Here is a 16,922-nt window from a genome sequence, read left to right as displayed (position 1 = left end):
TCAACTTGTAATGAATGTTATTTTACTTCTATTTTAATTAATTCTATGCAGTAAAGGACATGCAAACACTGCAAAATGTTTTGCTATAAACTCTACCGTCTGGCTTCTCCCCTGTACGATTTCACATGAGAAATCTAACTCCTTTCCACAAATCGAACATAAAAAAATAAAACAGTATAAATAAAATAAATATAAATAACTAAAATAACACTTTAAATGCAAACAGTAAGTGTGTATCCATAATCAAAGTACTGCTCTCTCAAAACATCAAGTTCAAACAGAAACAATTTTTTTCTTCAAGCATGAAAAAGAGATAAATTAACTATACACAGAACAGCCTAAGATATGGTCATGTTCTTTTCAAGAATATAAGCATGTCGACGATTTCTGGCAGCAGTTGAGACCTTTGGGCAGTAACTATAGGGCTGCACGATATGAGGAAAAGCTGCGATGTGCGATTACATTGTTTAATATTGCGATGTCGATATGACTTGTGATATGTGAATGTTAGCTATACTGTTCCCATGTCTTAGTGCTTTAATAGGTTATTTGCGTGATAGGTCAAATGTTTAGTACCTGCCTGGTTCAGATTACACTATTTTAGCGCGATTTTGGCACAATCCGTTTCGTGGAGATTCGGACAACAGGCTTCGGGACGCAAGATTCGATCGTTTCATTTCGTATAGTGTGTCATAGTGGGCGATAACCTACGCGTCTGCGATGCTTCAGGAGACAGAAAGACTAGCATGTTTAATTTTAACGGTCCTCCACGACGGGTTGAGTGCGAGCGAGAGTGTGCGTGCGCGAGTGAGCGTGTGTGACAGTGAGTGTGTGTGTACGCGGAGTGTGTGTGTGATTGGCCCGGCACACAAATGATTTAAAAGTGGCAGGGGCATCTTCAATACTAATTTCACCCTCACGCTCCATCACTGACATCACAACAACTCACGAGACAAAGTTTCACCTCGACGAGAAATCTCGTCACGTTTTAATCTCGCGAGATCTCGTAACACGAGATCTCGTCACACCCCTAAAATATATATATATATATATATATATATATATATATATATATATATATATATATATATATATGTATTTTTTTGCTGATCCGAAAAATTATCCGATCCGTGGCTCAAAAACCGTAGATGATCCGAACCGTGAGTTTTGAGATCCGTTGCAGTGATCCAGGTCACATGACGAATCAAGCCCTCGCTCCACCCGGAACAAACAAACACATTACGCAACACGCCAATTACTTCAGGCAAAACAAATTAGTGTAATGAGCTGTTACGTAAATGACGCTTTTCTGAGAAACGAAAGGACTCGGCGTGGATGAGAGGAGAACGAGGACAGTGAATCCCAGCGGAAGACTCCTCCATCCCACAGGAAAGTCCCGATGCGTGAATGAAGCGACACATGCTGGAATCCACCCAGAAACACCGGCGACGCACAAAACCCCCTCGTCCCACGATCATACACACACACACACACACCCACATGTGTATTTGTTTCCATCACAATGAAACTCTCCCCATTTAATGACACTGGTACTTTCCACACACACACACACACACACACACACACACACCAGATGGGCGTGTGTTTTGTGAGCGCACCTGTCAACACGCCTCGCGTAACCTGAGAGCTCACCTGTGCAAACACACACACAATAACACAAGGCACGGCAGGCTTTTGTAGTAAACTTTATGTAGTTAAAATGCTAACATTACATCGAGAGAGAGAGAGAGAGAGAGAGAGAGAGAGAGAGTGTGTGTGTGTGTGAGAGAGAGTCCAGAGAAAGAGAGAGAGAGAGAGAGAGAGTCCAGAGAAAGAGAGAGAAAAAGAGTGTGTGTGTGAGAGTGTGTGTGTGTGTGAGAGTCCAGAGAGAGAGAGAGAGAGAGAGAGAGAGAGAGAGCGCACAAGATCCAGACACTGATTTACATGAGTGACGCTATTTACACCAATCAGAGAGCAGAACAGAGTCTTAAGAGTCCTTCAGCTCTACTTAAAACTATAAATGAAGTAGAATTTAACACAAACATTGTTCTCCGCTGCAGGACGAAGCACAAACTCACTGAATGTTTCTCTATACAGCTGGAGTTCGGCGTGCTTCACTGTGATTGGTCGGCCGTGGGGCTGGCCGCTGCCCCCTCGTCGTTGCTGCTGTCCACTTCCTGTTGCATGGCCTCCTGGTCCAGGCGCTGGCTGGTGTAATCGCTGATCTCCAGGAACCCACTCGGCTCCACCACAACATTAGACTGGCTGGAGTCTGGCATGATGGAGTACTGGGGGATCACCTGACCACAAACACAAGCGTCAGCCAATCACAACAGTGCTGATGGATCACCTGACCACAAACACAAGCATCAGCCAATCACAGCAGTGCAGAGGGATCACCTGACCACAAAGACAAGCGTCAGCCAATCACAGCAGTACTGAGGGATCACCTGACCACAAACACAAGCGTCAGTCAATCACAGCAGTGCTGAGGGATCACCTGACCACAAACACAAGCGTCAGTCAATCACAGCAGTACTGAGGGATCACCTGACCACAAACACAAGCGTCAGTCAATCACAGCAGTGCTGAGGGATCACCTGACCACAAACACAGACGTCAGCCAATCACAGCAGCCGAAAAACAATTACATACAATACAATCAGAGTTATATTAAAGGAACACTCCACCGTTTTTTAAAATATGGCTTATTCACCGTCTTTCCTACAGTTAGATAGGTGGGCAAATGCATTTGTGTCTCAGTGCATGCACTGTTTCAGTTTGACAGGGTCGGCGCTAGCGTAGCTTAGCATAATGAATGGAATCCTTTGTTGCCAGCTAGCATGTCCTGAGTAAAAGTGATCACATTTTTTTTTAAATCCCACCTAATTACTTCTTGTGGCCTGCGTATTCACAACGATAGCGATGCAGATTAACACTAGGTGATTTCCTCGGCAGATATTGACTTGGGAAGCACAGGCGGAGCACAGGCGGAGCACAGGCGGAGCACTGCTATGAGGCGCAGAGATATCAAGTAAATATGTGGTATAATATGTGAATGTGAATACAGGTATAATATGGGTCGATCTATGGTGGAGTGTTCCTTTAAAAAAATGTCCTGGCTCTTCCAAGCTTTATAATGGCAGTGAATGTTTTGAAGTCCATAAAAGTGCATCTGTCCATCATAAAAGATTTTTATGATGGACAGATGCACTTTTATGATGGACAGATGCACTTTTATGATGGACAGATGCACTTTTATGATGATAGACTTCAAAACAGAAATTGCCATTCACTGCCATTATAAAGCTTGGAAGAGCCAGGACATTTATAATATAACTCTGATTGTGTTCGTCTGACAGAAGAGTGTCATATACACCTAGGATCAGTTCAGGGAGAGTAAACCATGGGCTAATTTAAATTTTTGGGTGAACTAACCTTTTAACTCAGTTCTGTGTGTGTGTGTGTGTGTGTGTGTGTGTGTGTGTGTGTGTGTGTGTGTGAGGAGCAGCCGCACCTGTATGATGTCCAGCTCTTTGCTCTTTGCTCGGCTGAAGGCCTCGAGCGTCGGCTTGGAGCTGCTGATGAGTGATGAAGAGGAGGAAGAGGATGAGGAGGCCACAGCTTTGGTCATCGGGCCGCAGTCGCTGGAGGAGTCAACCATCATGGGCTCCAGCTCCGCCTCCAGCATGGAGATCTTCAGGATGTCTGAGACCGAGGGTTTCTCCGGCACCGGCACACTGGAGCTGGACTCCGACTGGAGCTTCACTGACGCCTCGGCGCTGCTGGACACTGGCGGACCCTGAAGATGAGGAACCGGGTGAGGAACCGGATGAGGAACCGGATGAGGAACCGGCTGAGGGCTGCCGAACGTGATCCTGGTGACGCTGGCGCCCTGCGTGATGATTGGCTGCTGCACCTGAGACACACACACACACACGGAGAACCAACACATATAAAACAGCTTCTACACTGCAAAAATTATTTTCTTACTTAGTATTTTTGTCTTGTCTAAATATCTACAGATTCTTAAATCAAGTTGCGTTCACTAAATTAGTAAAATGCCATAAGATATTATGTCTTGTGTTCTAGGGAAATAAACCAAAATTAAGTGAGTTGTTGCTTAAAAAACAACAAAATTAACCAGAAAAAAATTAAGTGGGGAAAAAAAACATGAATGTGAAAAAAGATACATGATACACAATTTAGGGAAAAAATAAAGCTAAAACTATGACCTCAGTTTTTTCCGTGAAGTAAATGTGTGATGTGTGAGGGTCTGTCACACACACCTGCGCGCTGCTCTTCCCGGAGCCCACGGGGTGATGCGCCTGCAGGGGGGGGGGCTGAGACAGCTGTGTGTGTGTGTTGGGCCGGTTGTGTGAGGTGGGCGCCTGCTGCAGTCGGGGCAGCTGAGGTGTGTGTGGAGCGACGGACACCGGTGGAGGGCCAGCAGAGGGCGCTCTCTGGACCACAGCTCTCGCTGACACAGGCTCCGCCCTCTTCGCCTCCGACGGGCCAATCACAGGCTTGCTGAGGGGCTGCTGGGACGAGCGGTAGAACAGACCCGTCTGAGGGTCCAACGTGTCTCCCTCGAACTCGCCCTCGTCCACCAGCATCTGCTCCTGCAGCGGCTTCCCCTCCACCTGCACACACACACACACACACACAGACACACACGCATCAACACCAGGATCTGCGTTGCTTGGAACAGCTGAATATCAACCAGTGTCATCAATTCCTCGATTATGGCAAGAATCATAATCACGATTAATCTTTAAATGTTTATTACACAAAATAACATTCAAACCCCTGATAAGCAGAACGGCCCATACAGCGACACAACACTCAGTTCTCTTTCTGCTAGCATTTTAAGAGCTAATGCACAGATCCAATACACTGATACACGCGTGTTCGTTTCTGCACTGTGTTTAAGCGGATAGACATTATCTGACGTCTCGACAGCACACACTGTCTCTTCTGCGAGACACTTGTGACCTCTTTTGATAGTGAAATTAATCCCAGTAAAACTAGCGGCGGTGTTAAACAGCGGCCGCTGGTGTGAGCTGGTGTCAGCTGGCGTGAGCTGGCGTGAGCTGGTGTGAGCTGGTGTGAGCTGGCGTGAGCTGGTGTGAGCTGGTGTGAGCTGGTGTGAGCTGGTGTCAGCTGGTGTGAGCTGGCGTGAGCTGGTGTCAGCTGGTGTGAGCTGGCGTGAGCTGGCGTCAGCTGGTGTCAGCTGGTGTGAGCTGGTGTCAGCTGGTGTGAGCTGGTGTCAGCTGGTGTGAGCTGGTGTGAGCTGGCGTCAGCTGGTGTGAGCTGGCGTGAGCTGGTGTCAGCTGGCGTCAGCTGGTGTGAGCTGGTGTCAGCTGGTGTGAGCTGGTGTGAGCTGGTGTCAGCTGGTGTGAGCTGGCGTGAGCTGGCGTGAGCTGGTGTGAGCTGGTGTGAGCTGGTGTGAGCTGGTGTGAGCTGGTGTGAGCTGGCGTGAGCTGGCGTGAGCTGGTGTGAGCTGGTGTCAGCTGGTGTGAGCTGGCGTGAGCTGGTGTGAGCTGGTGTCAGCTGGCGTCAGCTGGTGTCAGCTGGTGTGAGCTGGTGTCAGCTGGCGTGAGCTGGTGTGAGCTGGTGTGAGCTGGCGTCAGCTGGTGTGAGCTGGTGTCAGCTGGTGTGAGCTGGCGTGAGCTGGCGTGAGCTGGTGTGAGCTGGTGTGAGCTGGTGTGAGCTGGTGTGAGCTGGCGTGAGCTGGTGTGAGCTGGTGTCAGCTGGTGTCAGCTGGTGTGAGCTGGTGTGAGCTGGCGTCAGCTGGTGTGAGCTGGTGTCAGCTGGTGTGAGCTGGTGTGAGCTGGTGTCAGCTGGTGTGAGCTGGTGTGAGCTGGCGTGAGCTGGTGTCAGCTGGTGTGAGCTGGCGTGAGCTGGTGTCAGCTGGTGTGAGCTGGTGTGAGCTGGCGTCAGCTGGTGTGAGCTGGTGTCAGCTGGTGTGAGCTGGCGTGAGCTGGCGTGAGCTGGTGTGAGCTGGTGTGAGCTGGTGTGAGCTGGCGTGAGCTGGTGTCAGCTGGTGTGAGCTGGTGTCAGCTGGTGTCAGCTGGTGTGAGCTGGTGTGAGCTGGCGTCAGCTGGTGTGAGCTGGTGTCAGCTGGTGTGAGCTGGTGTGAGCTGGTGTGAGCTGGTGTGAGCTGGCGTGAGCTGGTGTCAGCTGGTGTGAGCTGGTGTCAGCTGGTGTGAGCTGGTGTCAGCTGGTGTGAGCTGGTGTCAGCTGGTGTGAGCTGGTGTGAGCTGGCGTGAGCTGGTGTCAGCTGGTGTGAGCTGGTGTCAGCTGGTGTCAGCTGGTGTGAGCTGGTGTGCTCAATGCCTGTTCAAAACTCAGCGTGAGACGCAACGCTGCATAAAAGCCAGACTACATTATTTACATTTACATTGATGCATTCAGCAGATGCCCTTCGCGTGTCAGTCAAAAATGACCAAAATTAAATATCTTATTTCAATGAAATTTAGACCTGACAATTAAATTTCCACCTTAAACTGTGGAAAATGTTGAATTCTTTAGAGACTGAAGTTTGATCTCATCTTCGGAGACGACACTTGGCAGATTATTGTTGAAGTGAAAAAAGTTTTAAAAAGTGAACTTAAAAAAAGTTACAGAATTTTACATTTATTGTTATGAAAAACGTGCAAAAATACTATTTTCATTTTTTTTATATGAAATTTATATTTTCAAAGACATGTTTTACTCTAAACCTGTAAGAAAATCAAAGCCATAAATCTAAACAATTTGAGGTTGATATCTCAGTAAATGATCTTTCAGTGAGATGTTGTTCGGCTGCAGTTCCACACGCTTCCACTAGAGGAAACTCGTCTCATTCATTTACAATACGTCATTTCTGACCGCGAGGAGCTCAAGTGTGACTGTTGTTTACAGGACCATTTTCACATACATATATAGCATGAAGAATATAATAACACTACTCTTCCAGCTTTAGCAGCCGCTTGCAACGTCCAGGTCGCGGGTTCGATGCATAAAGACGTGGGATGCAGTCGCAGTGTGAATGTGCTGCAGTGACACAGGATCAGGGGTTGTGTGTCTGCGGTTGTGACCTGTTGTGCGACGGCTCCAGACGCTACAGTGCTGATGCTCTTGGCTGAAGTCGACTGGTTCTGGTTCTGGTTCTGGCTCTGGCTGCTGGACGCAGTGACGTCTCCTCCCGCCACAGCTTTACACACTTTACCTGAAACTGCAGAGAAACAAGTCTTTAAAATCAAATTAAGACTTCTTGCACAAATATACTGTATATCCATATAGAACATGATCAAATAAATCATGCGTTTCAGATTGTTTCGCTTCATTGAACGGCACACAACTGCAAAACTACAATACTTATACATCATACGAATGAGTTAATGCCGAACGATACTGGATTTTGCTGATGTGATGCTGATAGGAAAGGAAATGAACAGATTATTGTGTATTATACTAGTAAATGTGTTAAATCCTGTATTTATGTTGAAATAAATGCCAGATACAGTTTACTGAGTAATAAAAAATACCAATAATACAAAATAAAATAAAGATTTTATGCATAATGAACCTTTTAATTGTAACCAAGCCTGAAATACTGCGGGACTCTTATTTTGAAATGTGAGATGAGGAAGATAAATCATGCATCTTACAACCTAATCTATGATATATAATAATATAAACATCATAAGGCAGATCAAAGCAATCGCTTGGCATAAATGTGCCATATTAATTGTGAACTGATCTAATACCTCCTAAAATTATTATTAAAGTGCCCGATTCTGCTGTTTTAAAGGTTCCTAATGTTATGTCATAGTCTCCTACAACAGGTTCACATTCATCTAAGGTCAAAAACACTAATGTCCTCATAATCTCCACTGCAGCGTCAGCTCTTTCCTCTCAGTGTCTGAAACGCTTCCATGAAAGATTCAGTCTATCTAAGCCCCGCCTCTCTGAGAGATGCTCTGCTCTGATTGGTCAGAAAGCAAACGCTCATCATCATATCTGAATCTCAGCTCTTGATCACAGTGATACGAACAGTAACGATGGCGTGGGTTTCACCGTATCAATCTCAGAAAACAACGTCTTCTCCTCATGAACAACACGAACCAAACTCTCCCAGTCTCAGATACACTACAGTGTTTGAGGGCGGAGCTAAGAGACGCTGCTCAGCCAATCAGGACCAGAGGCGGGCATTATGCAAATTAGTAAACTGGAATTACTGACGACTCATTTCATCAGTTTAGAATTGCTAACTTTTTTTTATCTGCACTTTGAAACTTTTCAGACCTTCTACATTCACAGACCGCTGTATTACACACTGCATGACAGCGGTATCTGGATAGGCATAATAGAGGCACTTTAGGAGTTTTAGCGAACCATTTAAAGTCCCCTTTTAATGTAGTTTATGTGTTTATGTGGTGTTATTAATATGCTTTAAGACAAACCATGTGTAAGTTCATAAGTCGACAGCATTGCTGAGTATTTCCTCCTTAAAACTGCAGTGAACCAAAGACAGTCTCAAACACACGCTTTGAAATCGCTGGTGTTTCTGACGTCACAAACTACCTTGTAACCAATCAGATCAACGTGTGATCGTCAACCAGTGGATCTCTGAGCTGAGTGAGTGAGTGGAGGCGGGGCTCATTTGCATATTCATAGAGCCGCAAATACTAAATGAGGCAAGGGTGTCGGGTTACATTCAAGATATTTTAAGGCATGAAGACATTATTTTGGTAAGGAAAAAACGTTTAAATGCGTCACTTTGGTGAGTTTTAAGGGATAAAATGACTGACTCCAGGGGGACTTTAAATGTATTAAGACTGTTTATGACCCTAAATACGATCAAACTGAATGAAGGACCCCGAGTTGAGGGCATTAAATGACTCTGTGAGCGGAGTGAGTGGTGTTGATGTACCGATGTATTCAGGGATGGTGTCCGAGTCTCCGGTGTTCTGACCCGACGGCTCCGGCGACTGTCTCCGGTCCGAGGACACTGGGATCGGCACCGCCATCTGACTCAGGTCGATCGTGTGCTGTCGAGGTTTAGAGTCGCTCTTCTCCTTCACTGTAACATCACACACACACACACACATATACATACAGTCAAACCAAACATTATTCAGACACCAGATATCATTTTTGATATTGTTTCACTAGTGTGATCAGGACACTATAGTTCATTTATGTAAGTGAGGAGAGCCAAATAAAGTAAACTGTGACATATTATACCCAATAACTAATTGCTCTTTTTACACACAGACTGAACAAAATGAAGCATTGCTTGGTGATTGGTTGAGCTAAACTGGTATTATCTAATTGTGTAGTTAAATTTAACAGCTGACAGATATTCAACATAATTCATGTGTGAGACAGTCTAACAGAAGGACGGACAAAACCAGTCAAATATCCACTGATTTATCATATATTATTACCATTTTCTAAACTATAGCGAATAAACTGTGATAATGTGAGAGATGTTGAAGGAGTCCGAATAAGTTTTGGTTTAACGCAGCAGGAAGGAGGCAGACACCGATGCAGGATCTCACACACACACACACACACACACACACACACCGCTGGTCTGCTGCAGCTCCAGAAGGGCTTTAATGGTGGACGTCGCCGACTGGGACTCTCCTGTAACGTCCTGGTAAATGATGGTGGGACTGGCTTCCACGGACACCTCCTGCTCGGCCCAGTCCTGCCCCCTGGAGGCGATCACGTGCACCACCGGCGGAGCGTCTGCACACACACACACACACACACACACACACACACACACACACACAACTCTTACTCTCTGCAGATCATTCCTTCTGTACTATAATAATAATAATGCATTTTATTCAAGGCTCCTTTCAAATCACTCAAGGTCACCATACATCAAGCAGCAGCAACAATAACAATATTAAAATAAAAAACAACATTAGCAATGGTAATAAAATAAATGATAAATGAGGGGAGAGCAACAATTACAAACATGATAAAAAATGTAATTAAAATAAATGTTATGACGTTAATTCGTTATGTTAATATGGGCCAAACGAGTTGAGACCCACTGGTGTAAAGCTGTTCAAAACATCATTCAGTGTAAACTGTGATAATTATAGTTAATAATCGCAATTACAATTTCAAGGGAATAATGGTCATGTGCTTCTCGTCGTGATCGTGCACTCCTACCGTGAGGTGTGTCGGACTCAGTGAACGGGGTCGGCTCGTCTTTCAGCGTCTCCTGAGTGGATCCGGCGGGTTCAGCGCTGCGAGAGACTTGCTGAAGCGTCTCGCTGACCAGCTGACGGGCCTGTTCGCTCACCACCGCCTGGAACGCCATGGGCTTGGGCTTGATCAGGACCTGTGCACACACACACACACACACACACACACCGCGTTTAAGATGTGAAGCTTATAGATCCATCAATAGATCCTCTTCCATTGGTGAAAAGTGAAGCCGCCAGAGTCCTAATACGGCGCTGACATCGTGTGCCGATTCGGGACCTGATTCTGCGCAGTAGTGAGTGTGTGTGGAGTCACGTTATCAAGGTCTCGCACACACTCTTGCAGAGTTATGGACATGTAGAAATTAAAGCTGAAGCTCCAAAAAGTGTGTTGGTTCCTCAGCGACTCCGTTTAGAGGAGCTGTCAATCATGATGTCACATTCACGTTTTTATAGCATCAAATAAACTAAGATCAAACTTACTTCACTTAAACGTACATCAGTGTGATTAAAAACTACCTAAAATAACAGAAAACATCTTTGAAATATTTTTTTTTTAAGTGTAATTTGATTGTTTAGTTTCCATCACGTCCCATTAGACTTCATGGTTTATGATCTGTACTGGGACCAGCCACTGGGGGCGATCGAGACTCAGGGTGCTTTCACATCTGTAGTTCGGTTCATTTGGTCCGGACCAAGGGCGAAAAATGATACATTGTAGCATTTTTCAGGCGTTTTGGTTCCTTTTCACACCACACTGATCGCTCTGGTCCGAATCAGTTTATGAGTTGATAAAACGAACCAAAATGCAGTCACGTGACAGCATCCACATCACTCGTTGGCCAGATGTGTCTTGAACGCATTCCCATAACTGCACTTCGTTTGGTCAGAATTAACGTGCGGGAAAATTCCAACAGAACTCCCAGAAGTAATCCGGCAGACAACACGCCGCTGATTACTATGGAGAGACGACTGCGTGGGCTGATTGTATGGAAGTAGAATAATGTCAAATGTTTTTGAAATAAAAAGCCTGTTGAATTGCACTACTCGAAAAAAAATAGGCATTGCATTAACCATGCTTGCATTTTAATGCATTGTATTTTTAGTGCTTACATTTTTATGGGCTGAAATTCAACATGGTTGAATATTTAAGCTGTGAATATTTCAATTAAAAACATTTCAAACACCTTTTCATTATTAAAAATTCAATAATCCATATTCACCTTTCATATTTCACTTCCAAAATATTCAAACTGTTTAAAAATACAACCAATAATATTCAACAGGCAATTTTCTGTCCATTTTATTTCGCTTTGCAAATTCGCTTCCACAAATTCAGTGGTTCAAATTCGACAGTAAATTCAACATTGACGTCCAGGAACTGCAGGAAAAGCAGTAGATTGCCGAGCATACTCTCCATCTGCTGTTAGTCTACCTCACCATCAGATGGTGCAAAAGCGCTTGTTGTTGACGAAGACATTCATTCATAAAATGAAAATGATTATCTGTGTCAGTAGCCTATATGCGGAAAAGATGATAAACACACAAAAGCTGTGTTTATGTTTCATTCAATAACTTCATTGTTACTTTCCCTGTGTATTCAACATGTCATCAGCTTTCTCGACCATGAACAGGATTATAATCGGTTTCCCTCAATACCTCATACTCAAGGATTTCCCTTCCGTTGATACAGTGATATGAAAGACCAATCTTGCACCTTATTAGGGAAGTAGGCTATAGGCTATTATATAGGCTACAGGCAAGAAGATGGACTCAGAATATGAACTTAACGCGCAAAGTTTCATGCTGAGCGTTTCGTGATATACTGGCATAAAACCAACACATATAGTATGCATACGTGTATTGCATTAGCTTAAACTGTCACAGCACTTGCATATTGTCCTCCTATTGTTAGTTTAACTGTAAATCGCTTTGGATAAAAGCTTCTGCTAAATGACTCAATGTAAAAATTGGCTTGACATTGGATATTCGCACATTTAGGGACCGTCTCTAAAGTTGCATACAACATTGGCATACACGTTTCTAACTTCAATAGCAAACTTAAATTTATTTGAATAAATATCAAAAATCCAAAGGGTGCGCATTATGCCTGACACTAAATGAACACTTTACAGTTGGTTTTATGACTGTAAAGTCGTTCTATTCAAATGCTATCGGAGTTAGAAACGTGTATACCAAAGTCGTATACACTTTAGAGACGGTCCCTAAATGTGCGAATGTCCATCATCAAGCCATCTGTATGCCAATCTATCACTGGGAAACGCTCAGCATTAAGCTTTGCGTGTTATTCTGAGTCCATCTGCTTGCCTGCGCGTTTGGTCTTTTACATCAGTCCATTAAGCTACGTTAAGCGTTGTATATATCCAGCAGGGGAATCCTGAAGTATTGAGGGAAACCCTAATAGCCTGCATGCAGCACATCCACAATATAAAGTTAAGGCAACTAAACAACCAAGAGAAATATATGTCAACCTCAAAAATGTAACATTGGATCTGTATATCCGCATCGGGGAATAACATTATAATCTCATTCACGGTAGAGAAAGATGCATGTAGGTTACACAGGAAAAGTAACCGTGAAGACACTGAATTTAACATAAAACAGCCGTCATAATAATCACAAATACACTTACATTGCTGTAAATGAGTTTTATGAATGAATGACTTGTTCTAACTGTTGCTGGTCTTCAACACGCGCTTTTGCACCATCTGATGGTGAGGTCGACTAACAGCAGATGGAGAGTATGCTCGGCAATCTACTGCTTTTCCTGCAGTTCCTGGACGTCAATGTTGAATTTACTGTCGAATTTGAACCACTGAATTTGTGGAAGCGAATTTGCAAAGCGAAATAAAATGGACCGAAAATTGCCTGTTGAATATTATTGGTTGTATTTTTAAACAGTTTGAATATTTTGGAAGTGAAATATGAAAGGTGAATATGGATTATTGAATTTTTAATAATGAAAAGGTGTTTGAAATGTTTTTAATTGAAATATTCACAGCTTAAATATTCAACCATGTTGAATTTCAGCCCATAAAAATGTAAGCACTAAAAATACAATGCATTAAAATGCAAGCATGGTTGATGCAATGCCTATTTTTTTTTTATTTCAAAAACATTTGACATTATTCTACTTCCATATGATTGTATCCCCGGTCATATTTTATTATATAGTTTGTCTACACCACTTCAGACAAACAATATATTTGAGAATGTATTCGAAAATAATGTGTTAATGCACTGCACACGGCGAAGGCGCATCGCAAATCACATCAGGAGGAGGCATACATTAATGTTGCTAAACAGTGACATGCTCATCATCCCAAAAAATTTCCAACGATCCATCAGGTAACGTTGTGCCCTTTCTCTCTTTAAAATTGTTTTTGACAATTGGGACATATGGTCATCAGACCAAATTTCTATCAGGCTCCGCACCTTCTCACAACTCCAAGATTGTCCGTGAGCTGCCATGCTTAAGGCCCGTACACACCGGGACGAATTTCGCGCGCGATATTCGCCGACGTTTAACGCCTCGTGACTAAACAAAGGGCGCCAATGTGAGTGTGCACACCGACGCGAAAAACGCCACGCGTAAAAGCGTAATTTTTTTTTAAACGCCTCGGGTTAGTTTTTTGGGTTTGATGCGCCGCGTCAAAAACTATCCGACCAATGAGATTGGCGCTTTTGCTCACGTGTCTGGAGCTTCTGAAGTTACAGTAAAACACAACTTGGGGGCGCTCAAACACAAAACGGTCTTGCCGAGCACACATACGTAACAGCGAAGAAGATAGACGCCAAGTAGCGTCTACACTGCCCATAGACAGACACTGCCGGGAAGAAATGACGAGGAAGATGCAAGGCAAGATGAATGTAGAGCTGCTGGTGTCGTTGGTGTCGGAATAAAGAACTATATGACAAACGCGACAGCGACTACAAAAATCTTGTTAAAAGAGAACTGTTATGGAGTGGTATTGCAGAGTATAGACTGTTATGGAGTGGTATTGTATTTCTGTTTTACATTAAGCGCCATCTAATGTCAGGGAATGAATTTGCATGTTCACTCGGCTCATCGTCAGCGAAAAACGCTTGGGTGTGAACACAAAAAACGCGTTGAAAAACGCTGGCGAATAACACGCGCCGATATTCGTCCCGGTGTGTATGGGCCTTTAAAGTGCAAACTGTCAACAAACATTTCTTTCTGACTACGGCAACTGGTTTAGTCCAAAAATGCGCAGTTCTTTGGCAGTTGGTTCTGTTCGAGGTCGGATCACGTTCTCACCACAAACGAACCGCTCCAGAGTTCGTTTCAAAGCGTACCGAGACCACCTCTTCGAGGAGGTCTCGGTACGCTTGTTTGGTCCGCTTTTGGTGCGCACCCGAGTGCGATTGCCGCATTCACACCTGCCCAAACGAACCGCACCAATGGGGAAAACGAACTCTAGTGCGGTTCAACCGAACTAAACGAGGCAGGTGTGAAAGCACCCTCAGGGTTTATGATTTATACTGGGACCAGCCACTGGGGGGCAATCGAGACTCTGGGTTTATGAGTTATACTGGGACCAGCCACTGGGGGGCGATCGAGACTCTGGGTTTATGAGTTATACTGGGACCAGCCACTGGGGGGGCGATCGAGACTCTGGGTTTATGATCTGTACTGGGACCAGCCACTGGGGGCGATCGAGACTCTGGGTTTATGAGTTATACTAGAACCAGCCACTGGGGGGCGATGGAGACTCTGGGTTTATGAGTTATATATAAACCCAAAATTCACGTTAACATATGCGCATGAAACACAGCTGGAGAATCCCCTCGCGTGTGTGACTCTGCAGAACACTGACACTCGTTGTGTTTAGATGTTGTGCTTCAGTGTTTGGCTCTGACACAGACTGAATGGTTTGGCCCCTCGGTCATCAGTTTTCACTGGTAGGGCTGGATGATTAATCAAAAAGTAATCGAAACCGAAATTCAGAGCCTGTAACCGACATAATTTTACCAAGTCGGTTATTTCGTTTTTTTAATCCTATTAATATTTCCGCCTACTGTGTGTGTACTTTCCCCTTAAAACATATTACCGCGTGTGTAGTCACTTGACTCCGCCCCGTCCCTGAACGCGCGTCTATTTCGCTTCAAACGCTCGCTTACGCGGGTCCTATTCGCTTTGGACGCGCGAATGGATTCAAAATGTTTAAGCGTAGAACTAAACGTGATAGACGCGAATTTGACGCTCTATTCGTGTTTGGTGTGAACGCAGCATAATGAACAGGCTGCGATGTCAAGATTGCAATGCTGGAATGTGTGTGTCAGAGAGAGAGAGGCACGGGCGCGATCGAACAGTGGAAACATAAAAACATCATTCGTCATTATAACATCAACGTCAATTTGTTCATACAGGACATCATTAAAACTGCAAAGTGTTCAGCCTACTTATATTTGTGTAAAACATTGTGCTTTTGTCAAACTGTAACCTACAACTGTCACCCAACCAAAATCACACACTGTGTAAATTTTTAAAAATCAAATTATCAAAAAGCAAAAATGATCTCATCTTTTGAACATTCATCATATTGCATTGGTTTTCATTTCTTGTCCTAAAACAGAGCACTAATCTTTTTATTTTTAAGTTACACATTCTACATTGATTAAAAAATTAAATAAAATGTTTTTAATGGTAGTATTATTTTATACAGAAATAAATTATTTATAATTCAGATGAGAAGTTAAAGTTAATTTAAATTTTAAGGAAACAAATATATTGATCTGAAATATAGCAAATTAATTTTAAATTCATTCAGGTTACCAAACATATCTCAAGGCCTTTTGAATAAAGGGTGGCAGTCTTTCATTATCAGCTGTTGTTGTGGACTAGCTATATACTGGAGAAGTATTTGTTCTCCATTTGAGTGAGATGTTCTTATGTGGCTAATTGAGGAAAGTGCTTCCATAATATATTTTATTATTAGTAGTATTAGTTCAAGAATAAAATAAAGATATCGGATTGATATCGGTATCAGCAAATAGCCAAAGCTGCGGCATCGGTATCGTATCGGAAGTGAAAAAGTGGTATCGGGACATCCCTAACTCTTTCATTAGAAAAAATACGTGTAGGAGACGCTGGAGGAAGTCATGTGACTTTACCTCATGCTAGTTCCCCCTACACACCTGACATAAGTTAACCTGAGCGTCTCCTGATCGACATCTCCCTTAAAACTCATCTTTGATCACCAAAATGCCATATTGAATTTTTTTCCTTGGATGCCTTAAAATATCTTGAATGTAACTCGACACCCTTGCCTCATTTAGTATTCGCGGTTCTATGAATATGCAAATGAGCCCCGCCTCTATACCGGCTCAGCCTGAGCGCAGACCCTGACCTGTGTTTTGCCCTGCTGCCCGTAGACGATCTTGGTGGGGATGATCTTGGTGGCGGTGGAGGGCTGGACGCCAGCGCTGAGGCTCTTGGGCTGCGTCACGATCATCTTGGTGATGGGTCTCGATGCGGTGATGATGGCGGGCTTGGACCCGGGCATCGCCTGCAGGCTCTTCTCTCCCTGAAACACATACACACACCCCCTCGTCAGCGCCGCACCGCCGCCCGCACGCATCATGTGACGGTCATGTGACCTCACCCCAGCGTTCAGCAGCGTCGTGACCACGTTCTTGCCCGGCAGACCCTGGATGGTGGTT

The 16,922-nt window shown here is 44.1% G+C and overlaps 1 protein-coding gene across 2 annotated transcripts in view; it reads right to left on the bottom strand.

The window, feature by feature from the left end:
- The window catches only part of emsy (EMSY transcriptional repressor, BRCA2 interacting), a 36,865-nt gene continuing 19,943 nt past the window's right edge, over positions 1-16,922 (bottom strand). Inside the window, exons 13-21 of one of the 2 annotated variants that reach the window (XM_082158614.1) lie at positions 16,865-16,922; positions 16,610-16,786; positions 10,183-10,354; positions 9,580-9,744; positions 8,921-9,070; positions 7,083-7,219; positions 4,290-4,643; positions 3,518-3,919; positions 1-2,300 (exon numbers count right to left, since the gene is read on the bottom strand). The exon at positions 16,865-16,922 is cut by the window's right edge and continues 79 nt beyond it. In XM_082158614.1, the coding sequence (XP_082014740.1) occupies positions 2,115-2,300; positions 3,518-3,919; positions 4,290-4,643; positions 7,083-7,219; positions 8,921-9,070; positions 9,580-9,744; positions 10,183-10,354; positions 16,610-16,786; positions 16,865-16,922 (1,801 nt within the window). In that variant the 3' untranslated portion in view covers positions 1-2,114. Of the gene's footprint in view, positions 2,301-3,517; positions 3,920-4,289; positions 4,644-7,082; positions 7,220-8,920; positions 9,071-9,579; positions 9,745-10,182; positions 10,355-16,609 lie in introns of both variants that reach the window. The other variant, XM_082158613.1, reaches the window with a different exon arrangement.

This window comes from Leuciscus leuciscus (genome assembly GCF_965113295.1).
Source record: "Leuciscus leuciscus genome assembly, chromosome: 24".
Taxonomy (NCBI): domain Eukaryota; kingdom Metazoa; phylum Chordata; class Actinopteri; order Cypriniformes; family Leuciscidae; genus Leuciscus; species Leuciscus leuciscus.
This window is presented reverse-complemented; position numbering and strand designations above follow the sequence as displayed.